Source organism: Ascidiella aspersa, chromosome 7 (assembly GCF_963924565.1).
Source record: "Ascidiella aspersa chromosome 7, kaAscAspe10.2, whole genome shotgun sequence".
Taxonomy (NCBI): domain Eukaryota; kingdom Metazoa; phylum Chordata; class Ascidiacea; order Phlebobranchia; family Ascidiidae; genus Ascidiella; species Ascidiella aspersa.
The window spans coordinates 17,820,660-17,831,654 of record NC_139453.1 but is presented as its reverse complement, the minus strand read 5'-3'; the positions used below and the strand labels follow the sequence as shown (position 1 = coordinate 17,831,654).

Genomic DNA, 10,995 nt, shown 5'->3' with positions numbered 1-10,995 from the left:
GTAACAATGAACAATAATGACAATTCTTACAATTACTACACACCGAGTTATGTTTACATGTACACTTACAACAGTCAACACAACACTTACCAAAATATCAGCTTGCGTTCAAATACACAGAAAATGTAACTTCGCACAGTTAGGTCAAATTTAGGTTTTAAATTACTTCTGCAAAGGCATTAACAATAAAACATCAGCAGCTTAAAAACTCAGCAAACAAAACGGCTACGTTTCCAACAAAAAACGAGGCGACATCGTGACCGCATGAGGTTCGAACGTAAGGTCGAAAGACCGAAGCCTCTCTGTATGTACATTCGCAATCGCGATAGTCACGCCTGTATTTGAGCAAGCGTGAACCAGCAGAGCGTTCGTGGAGTAAAGCACCTTGGCAATGTCAGGTGTTTTAGCTCTGGAAGTTGACAACACCATTCCTTCCACTGTACTAAGAGAGGTGTTGGGATTGCATCATCCCAGCCTAGTTTCATCTGAATGACCTCTTGCTGGATTTTCTTGGCGACAAGAATAACAGGTGCTGCAAAACCAAGTGGGTCATACAGCGAATTGATGACTGATAGCATTTTCCTTCTGGTAAGCGTAGTTTCCTTTGTACGAAATCCAAATGTGTCTCGAAAAACATCCCAGAACACACCAAGCACACGCTCTTGAATTCCCTCCTGTGGAAATATTTCCTTCATTGACTTTGCCCTTTCTGTTTCAGGTATGGCATCCAAAACTGCTTGACTGTTTGAAATCCACTTTGTTAGATGGAACCCACCTTTTTGTAACAACTGACTCAGTTGGGATATAGTGCTTATGGCTTCCTTTTCTGTGGAAGCAGATGCTAAACAATCATCTACGTAGAAATTGTTTTTCACTATGTCAGACACATGCTTGTGGAACTCGTGTCCGAACATGTCGGCTGTGTGCTTCATGCAAAATGTGGCAAAGCATGGAGACGATGTGGCTCCGAAAATATGAACTAACATTTGGTGAACAGTGGGTCTTCTTTCCATGCTGCCTTCTGGCCACCATAAAAACCTAAGCGAATTGGCATCGCTCTCTTTGACTCGAACTTGGTGGGACATCGCTTCCACGTCACCGACAATCGCAATCGGATTTTGGCGGAATCGGGTCAAAACACTGATCAAACTATTAACGAGATCAGGGCCTTGCATGAGGGCATCGTTTAAAGACAGGCCCTTGTACTTCGCCGCGCAGTCAAATACAATTCTGACTTTGCCCGGCTTCTGTGGATGGTAAACTGGGTGGTGAGGAAGATACCACTCCTGTCCTGTGACAGACTCGTGGGACGGCACTTCGCGGGCATGGCCCTTTTCAATGTACTCTTGGATTTTATCCACATAGTTATTGCGAAGCGCTTCGTCTCTTTGCAGGCGCGTCTTTAAATATTGCAGTCCTCTTTCTGCCATAATAAAATTGCTCTCTAGTTCCTTCATGCCTGGCCTCCATGGTAGAGGAAGGTAGTAGTGTCCATCATGCTGGACTTCTTCCTTCATCAACTTTAAAACTTCTCTGTCCTCCTTGGAAGTTGGGATTTCTAGTTCTCCAGGTTCCTTTTGAAAATCTTGATACCACGATCTTTGTATTTGGTGATCAAGCTCCACTGTCTGAATTCGGTTTGCTTTAATGTATCCCTTGTCTGGAGAAGGACCGATCAGAGACCAACCTAGAGGTGTTCGAGCTGCAAATGGCTCCTTCTTTCTTCCAGTTCTAATTTCTAAGGTTCGGTGAGCATATGGCGTATCGGTGCCAATTAACAACATTATTTCCTGGCTATCAACTCTTGGCATATCCAGTCCCTTTAAATGAGGTAAATGCTGTAATTGCTCTTCAGTAGGATAGGTGTATGGACAAACTGGAATATGGTCCACTGACATTGCGTCTTCTATATCAATGACTTCCTTTCCATCCATGGACACAACTTGTAAATCAACTCCAATTCCTTTTAGTATCTTTGGTCTTCTGCCAAGTGTATCCATTTGTACTCGTTTTTGTTTTCCAGATAAGCCGAGCGTCTCTATCAGTTTGGTATGGCAAAACGTTGAATCTGAACCAATATCAAGGAAAGCATAGGACTCCACTTCCTTGCCATTGGCGAGAAACCTGACAGGGACAACACTCATATAGGCGCTGTGTCCGTCCTTTACTCTGTTACAACTCACTTTGGATGTCGAAGGCACATCATTTTCAGGTGAATTAAAGATGTCCTAAATACGTTTTTTAATTACGTCTATGGGAAATCGTAACGGTAAAACACGATCATAAAAATCGTTTAAAAAACGACTTCAGATATGATCTCTTTTAGGGGCTTTAAAACGTATTTAGGACATCTTTAATTCGTCTAAAACACATCGACTATTCGTCTTTCGTAACGTTAAATAACACATTTTCAGGAGATTGTAAAACGTCTTCAACTCATCTTAACTTCGTTTATAGTCACATGTTGTGTTGGACGTCTTTCTAAATTTAACTAACCTGTGACATCATCAGCGTCTTCCTTCATTTCACTGTGCACAACATATTAAACTTGCAAACTACAAAACAAAAGTGTTAAGTTCAAGCTACAGTTTTATTTGCAAATCACTGTTCGCAGTTATAAAGAGCAACACAATGACGTGATCAACATTTTAGCATGCAGTTGACGAAGAGTTTGCAGAAACTGTAAAGATATAAAAAAAAATAAACAGTTTATGAAACCACATTCCTTTAAAAAAATACAAAACAGGATACAAAAATTACTTGGGACCTCACTAAACAAAAAATATAGACACTTATTTTAACCACAGACGGAAATAAGCAGGTTGTGCGGGACTTAAAATTTATTAGTGTTCACCAAACCTTAAAAAACCTGTGTACAGCTCATAATAATAGCAATATTTACACCGAGCAAAAATGTAGAAAAAGTCTTGTAAAAGGATGCCTAATAATTATTGTTTTTAGGACATTTGGTTAGGTCTACCAGTACCACCAATGAGTTTTTAATTGTTGGTGGAATATTAACACAAATTTAAAAAACGAAATTTTGCTATTTTAAATAAGGCAAACTATGGAACTTAGTTGCAAGGTAAATACCTACTGAAAATATGTTATTTTCCTGGGCTGCTTTAATATACCCATAAACTTGGGACGGGTTGCGCATATGCAAGACATTTAAATATGCTTACTTTATGTACTAAGATAAACCTCACAATCAATTAGCACAAGCTTTTACTTTGCATGACGCTTAACACTACACTATAAACTAAATACTATGTTAAATCAGTCAGCCAATGAAAATAAAAACGAATGACAAATACTCTAGTTTAAAAATTAGAAAATTTTTTTTTTTTGTGGAAACTCTATATCACATTTTAATGGTAAAATATCTCTGACCAAATTAATATTTCCATATGCACGTAATCAGACTAATCTTTTAAATAAAAAAAAAAACATGTTCCAATTATCTGCGCTATGACAGCAAATGTGTAACACCATTTTTAAATAGGTAAAGGATTAAATTTAATTAAACAATCAAACTCCCTAGAAACTAAAGGATTCTGTAATTAGCAGAAACGTATTTAAAATACCTCTGCAAACTCATAAGCAATATTTCATTAGGCCTATGTGTGTGTATCTTTTACTTGGATTTGGCTTTAAAAAATAAGATATAGTTGGGTTGTGTTAAACTTATATACAGGCACTTCGGGGCAAAAAATTTAAAGAAAATTTATAGAAAAAATGAAAACAAAAAAAAGGGAGATATATGTTAGGGAAATGTTAAATAAAAAATATAGAAAAATCCATGCATACGCTATCCATATTTCAAGTACTGAAACTAACATTTCTTTCAACAAACCCACATGATTTGAGCAACAATCAAAAAAACTCTTCAACGGATTACTTTTAAACCACATCATCATATAACAAAAAAAAAACTCACAAAAAAACAGGATCAACAAATGTATTATTATACACATTTACAACAAAGCAACAGTCCAGCTAAAACATGGAAGACAATACAACAATAGTTTCACTAATGCAAAACTTTAAAATGGAAATACATGCAAAACTAATATAGGATATTTAAACCGTAATTACCCACTTTTAACAAACAGCTAGCATTATGACAACACAAATTCCAAAAACAGTGACAAATTCCATGAATACACATCCAAACAGGTTCACCAGTAAAAGCATTCTATTTTTATACAAACACTGAATTTAAAGAAAACAACACATACAATCACTGCCTATATTACAAGCCCCAGACCTTATAACAAACCCACACCCAATAACATTAAAATGTGTTAATAATACCCATTTTGACCAACTTTATAATATAGGTATATATTACATACTAAATTCAAATTCCCTGGAAGCCCAAATCGTACACAGCCTGAAAATCCCTAAACCTCTGACCGACTAAAGACCCATGGACATTATGGCAAAATGTTGCCGACTATGTCGAATCAGCCAGAAAACCGAAGGAATTGGTGCCAAAAAAATTATTTAAAGAAATAAAAAAATTTTTTTTTTTTAAATACTCAATTTCGACCAAAGAATTGTGCGTTTGCAGTTTTAATTTGATTTGACAAGTACTCCTATATTGAGTTAAAAAAGCAATCACAATATTAAATAGAACAGGATGCCACCTACATGGGCATATCGAGGATGTACCAGGCCATGCTTCTCCTATGGCCTAAACTATAGTTTTGGCTGTTTTACATATGGTATGTAAACGCAAAAAAATTTTCTCTATGCATAAACTTTGGCCTAGTTTTGTTATGCTTGTGTGTCTCTGTGTAAAGCAAATTTATTCAGCCCAAAGCACCATACATACTATGGCATGTGACTCATATAACCTCGGCGAACAATTTCTAGCGACTTGGATTATAAATATCGTTACTTCTAGCCAGGGCTGCGGAGTCGGTTAAAAATAAACCTGATTCTACAGTCTGTATTCCACCAATTTACACAACTAAAATAACGTAGATATTAGGCAATTCACTCATAGGGGTGTCATAGAAATAATTTACTCACAACGCATGGTTGAAAAATATTCCACCTTTACAATTTCCAGTTGGCGGCCATATCAGTTTTAAAATTTGGTACTGCTCATGCGCAATGCGCATGTCGGACTAGTGATTCGGGTAGTATACATGGTCTTACTCAAGTCCCGCATCCGACTCTAGCAAAACAAACCGCCGACTCCACAGCCCTGCTTCTAAATCTAGCAATTTAAATTGCAAATTTCTCCCAATTTAAACAAAGATTTTTTTCAATCTGGATGTGTGCAGCATGTTTGCACACAATTTCCCGAAAACAGCTGATCAATCTAACCATGTTAGAGTAAGAAAAACTTTTTTTGTGCCATTGATGCAACTCTTAGTTTATATTTTTCTAGTTAATTGTTTTGTTTATCGCCTAAACATGACACGGTTGATACATTCAACAAGATTCTGCAAGCCTGCACATGTGCAAGCCTGCACATGATCGAACTGTAGGTAAATCTACTACAACATAAATATTGATGATACTGTTGTTTTTGCCACCCATTGTGATAAAAAACAAATGAAAAAGATAATACAATATGAACCAACTCCAACTGACAATTAGTTTCAAGCAAACAAACTATTCAGAAAATTCTCAAAAACACACTTCATATCAAATGAAGGAAACATGAGCTCAATGGGTAAGGTCAATAAAAATGGGAAACCTTAATAAAAAACAAATTAATTCAGCTAAATATTTTGTGTTTGATATAAACAACAAACTACCATGGCTTCCAAACAAAAAAGTTTTAGAGCAGAGTATTATAGGGAATTGGTTTAATGGCTAAAATTATATTTTACTTAGACAACCATGAGCTACATCAACTATAGTTCAATTCACATTCAGTATTGTGTATTGCTCGGGGATGGTCAAGAAAAGTAGAGCGAATTAGGATGATAAAGTCATACAAAATATGGCTATTCAAATCATAAGCAGCACTCCAAAAACTAGAATACTTCAATGTGCAATAAATGTATCTTGAATTAAATTTTTTCGCTATTAAGGGACAACTTGAAATAGGTTCATCGACAAAAAGGTTAAAGAACCACTGTGTTAATTAATTTTGATGCTTTATTGAACGCCACAGGCTAGTATTTATTTTTATGCAACATCTTCTTATGTTCATATTTTCATGTATTTTGTATGAAGCAATATTTTTTTTAACTTTTGCAATTTGACTCTATGTTGCGAGCCAATTTTTTTTAAATGTTTTTTTTACATAGGTAGATCAGTGTTACGTAGTAAGAATATCAAAGCTCATACATTATGTAGGTATCATTTTGAACGTTAACCCTTTATTGAATTGCAACATGACCACTTCTGTATGGGCTTTGATATTCTTAAGTATGTCTTACTACAACCTCCAACCATTATGCTCCTAAATTAATTTTGTTTTTAATTGTTAAAATGGAATCACTACTAAGGGTGTTTTATGTAGAATATCGGATACAAACTAAATTTGCTGGTTATATCGGGCAAATCTAAATTTTAAGTGAGTGGCCAGTTTCCAATAAGGTCTATGGTAGTGGCAAAACAAATACAGTGCTTGCTATAAATATTGACATGTAGTGCAGCGTTAGCGGTTTTTGGGGGAGGCAACCACTTGCTTGCCAATAACCTTTACTCCTGACCTTTTTTTAATGAGTTTCATTCAAAAGTTAGTGGGGCTAACACTTCATACCACATGCAACGATTTTGCAATTTCCTCGAAGGCGTGAAGTTGCCAAAGTAACATTACATCATGAAACACTCAAAACTATGCTATGCGGTTGGTAACCCAAGGTCATCATTAGGCCAATATTCAGCTTACTTGACTTCCAAATTAACATAAAAATTTGTAGTAAAGTACAACTATAACAGTGGTTAAACCTTTCAAGTATACAGACCGGTAAAGTTTCAAAATAAATTTTGCGGACCGGTGGACCTTCAAAAATTAAAATCAACCCAAAATTTAATTACGCACCAGTGGGCAAAATTTTGTAATTGAAATATAAAATTGTAATATATTTGGCGGACCGGCGATTGAGAACCACTGAACTACTACTATAACACAAAATTATCTTACAAAGCAGACTAATTTATGAAGACTAAATTGTGTTGCATTGCAATCACTATATGGGCAAAAATGCGACCTGGTGTTTACATCATGATAGACGACGACGACCTGGTGTTTGAATCATAATAGTACCGATATATATATATATATCGGTACTCTAGTGAATTTGAGCCGATATTTTGTTGAAAAAATATATGGTATAGCTTTTCCTAAAAACTCAACAAATATCTTATTTTTTCACCAAAAAAAGTATGGACTGGGTTTTGACCACCCTGTTCTAGAATAATGAACTACAAGAACTAAAAAAACACATCGCCTCACCTTGCAACAGCAATGGTTTCAAACACGTCAAATATTCTTGAGACTTTTCTGCGTTAATAAAATTCAGTCATTTTGTTATTTTAAATGACTGGTTTTGGTTATGCCAGAAAAGTCAATTTACTTACATTTAAGCAAAGCTCGAAACAGTGTTATACTATGCAAAGTTAAAATCTAATTCTTTAGCTCAGCAATTTTGGATGTGGAATGCAAGTAGTTTTAGGTGGGTTGTGAGTTGTGTACTCTTTACTAAGCCATAATAATTTAGTTTGGGGTTAATCGAAGCAATGTGAAATCGCTGTGAAATAATGTGTTCAGCTGCAAAAAGTCACTGAACACAAAATCTTTCGTCGTGCCACAGTTTTGGTTATAGTCCTTACACCACTGTACAACTTTAAGAAATCATTTTAAATATTAAAGCCTCACAAATTTATGCATAAAATGTATACCACTCATGCTAATTTTTGCAGTAACTTTATTACAGCCCTGTAGCCAAGTTTAACCTACATAACAATTTCTCCTACACACGGTTCCAAGCTTAAAATTCAAAAGACCTCTTTAGGGTTGAAGGTTTACCTGTTTTGATTTTAAAAGGGGATTTTGTATGTTTTTTATAACAGGGAGTCAAACCGGAACCGAATCGGCACTTTATGAACCGGTTTTGGATCAATTTTTTTCCCAACCCTAACCAAACCTGACCGTTTTTTGTAAGATTATAAGGACACAAACCTGAACCTTAACCGAATCCGAACCTGTCAAAAAATCGGTTCACTCACAACTTGTATTTTACCGGGTTAGTTATGCGATCAAAACCATATCAAATTACCGGGTTAGTTATAACGATGGTCAAACCGGAGCTAAAATGGAACTTTTAAATTAATCGAAATAGAACCAGATTTTGAACCTGAAAAGTCAAACGGTTCGACACCCTGCTCTATAATGTTTATTTTCCCCTCAAAAAAATTCTTATGAAACGTTTCACTAGATAAGAGTTTGTCCTAAACTAACCTAACCCAGTCCCAGTACCGCCCAAATTCAAAGCGTGTGGTTAGGACTAAAATAAAAAACAAAAAATGCAACCGCCAATGAAAGACTCTTGGGCGCTCTTTCACTATTGTACGTAAAAATTAAAAAAAAATTTTTTTTCTTTAAATGCCGCATACCACCACACATATTGTTTGGGTTAGCGTTTGGTTGAGGGTGGGTCAAGTTATTATTAATAATAAACATAATATTACTTGACCCACCCTCACCCAAACGCTAACCCGCACCCTAACCCAAACAATATGCGTTGTGGTATGCGGTATTATTATTATTTTTTTTTTGCATAACTTTTCACGTACAATAGTGAAAGAGCGCCGACTCTTGTAACTTACCAATAATTGTTTCTCAGGCAGCATCTACTTGATTGGTAAATCGAAGATGACATCAACAGCAGCAAAACGTAATCCATCAGATTTAAATTAAATAGTTAAAACTAAGACGATATTAATGGACTTATATCTTAAATTTGTTGTCGTTAAAAGCCCTGTTTCGATCAAAGCTTATGATTTTCCCGCCACTCATGTTTTTAACGTTCTAGAAATTCGAAATTACGTCATAGAAAATCACATGTTGCGTGACAAATCTTAATGTTTTTAGGATATTGAAGGAGCAATATTTCATAATTTTTTAGTCGGGTTGGTTACGAAATAACCCATTGTTAAATATATTATTGCACTAATGTTTACGCACAAGAATTATTATTCTATTTATTTCCTGACATTGAAATACGTGTCAAAGTAACAAAATTGCATGGGCGCCCACATAAAAATTTACGCTTTCGTTTAGATCTTGCCGAGAATGTTAAAAAGGTATCACGGACCGCATCTTCCTGTAATTTCTAAAACCTTCCTGTAAATTCTCTCTTCCTGTAATTTCTAAAATAACGTGTTGTTGTCGTTGTATGTAAAACGTTTTAAAGATTTTGTGTTCGGAACGTTTAAACAACGCTTTTTTAGGTTAAAACCTATAACCTATTTATTATCGTTAAGAAAACATGTTTAATAAATCTACATAATAAAAGAGAAAGTTTGTGAGATGTGTGTGTGTCAGGGCTGCCACTCTGATTTTCAATTTATCCCAAGGTTTCATGTCTAAAAATTCCAAGAATTGAAAAAAAATCCCAAGATTTAAAAAGCTGAAATATAAGAGACTGTGGCGGACCTTGTGGTTTGCATCCATGTGTATTGAAGCTCTAACACAGGTTTTGGCAACCTTTTTTCTAGTCGCGGGCCGCACACAAATTTAACGAGGAAGCGTGGTATTAAAATGTTAGAACAACTGTGAATCAGGCGGTCCTCGATTTTTTTTTGCACTTGAAGACGTGTTTGATTACATTCAAGGAGGCAGTAAATTGTTTTTTTTTAGTCCACTCCTCGTCATCCATACTACTAATAAAAAGTGTAATAAACCCACTCGAAGAAACGTGTAATAAACCCACTCGAAGAAACGCGATAACTTTACCTATAGCGAAGCGAGCTTGATTTTTTTTTAGGGATACCGGTATTTTTTATAAATTTCTTATAAGTTTTTTATTACATTGCCAAAAATACTAAAATGTTGATATTTTTGAATCCGTTTTCCGTTTGTCCTCAACGCAATTGTTAACCTTCCACGTCGCAACGTTAAAGAAGCGCTGTGTTCTATAGTTTGAAAGACAGCATCAAAGCATAAACCAACCGAATGCACAAAGATCATTTTTGACTCTTTTTTGCACTTACGAATAGTTAAAATAGTCAAAAAGTAAAATTGACTCGTGTCTAGTTTGTCAAATAGTCTGCGGGACGGATGAATTACATTTACGGGCCAGATCCGGCGGTAGGTTGTCGACCCCTTCTCTAATAGCTTTCATTATTATCGTCGATTGGGTCTGGAGCATTAACGCCATCACACAAGCTAGTAAATGAACAGTTTCGTCTAACAAGCAAGTAATAGCATTGTTACATCACATAAGTAATGTATACGTACACCCACGAGCCAGGCAAATATCTACTTCCTTATACTATTAGGAAATGAGTCCTTAAATACAAGCCAAAAAATATTTGTAATTTCAACCTGCTAATGAATTAAAATTCCCAAGATATGGAACAGATATCCCCAGATCCCAAGGTCTAGGCTGAAATCCCAAGATCTTGGGAAAAATCCCAAGGAGTGGCAGTCCTGGTGTGTGTGTGTGTGTGTGTATGTGGCAAGATGTTCGCCCAGTCATTTTACAATATATTTATGTTACATCACAATGGAAATGTTACGTCACACTCAATATACAACATGGTACAATGTTACAAAGATTGTGTTTAAGCATGTACCGTATCCCAAGCCCCAGCATTAGTTAATTTAATATAGGTATATTTAGAAGTTTTTGTGGACCCCCGGTTGAGAACCACTCTTATCAACTATGCTAACAAACGTGTGCAACGTTCCAAATAAAGACTCAAGTTTAACAATGCCAAATTTAGGCAGAGTTCGCAAAATATCGCGTTTGTTCGTAGTAAGTAATAAAAGATAGTCCAAGTTTAAGTTACCTGCCG

General features: G+C 35.7%; 1 protein-coding gene across 1 annotated transcript; it reads right to left on the bottom strand.

Moving 5' to 3' along the window:
- Positions 1 to 329: 329 nt before the first annotated feature.
- LOC146138112 (uncharacterized) lies at positions 330 to 2,505 on the bottom strand. The gene is made up of 2 exons (XM_083394519.1): positions 2,497 to 2,505; positions 330 to 2,228 (listed from the first exon to the last, which is right to left on the bottom strand). Exons 1-2 carry the CDS (start codon positions 2,503 to 2,505, stop codon positions 330 to 332), a joined length of 1,908 nt encoding a protein of 635 aa, XP_083250645.1.
- Positions 2,506 to 10,995: the final 8,490 nt, after the last annotated feature.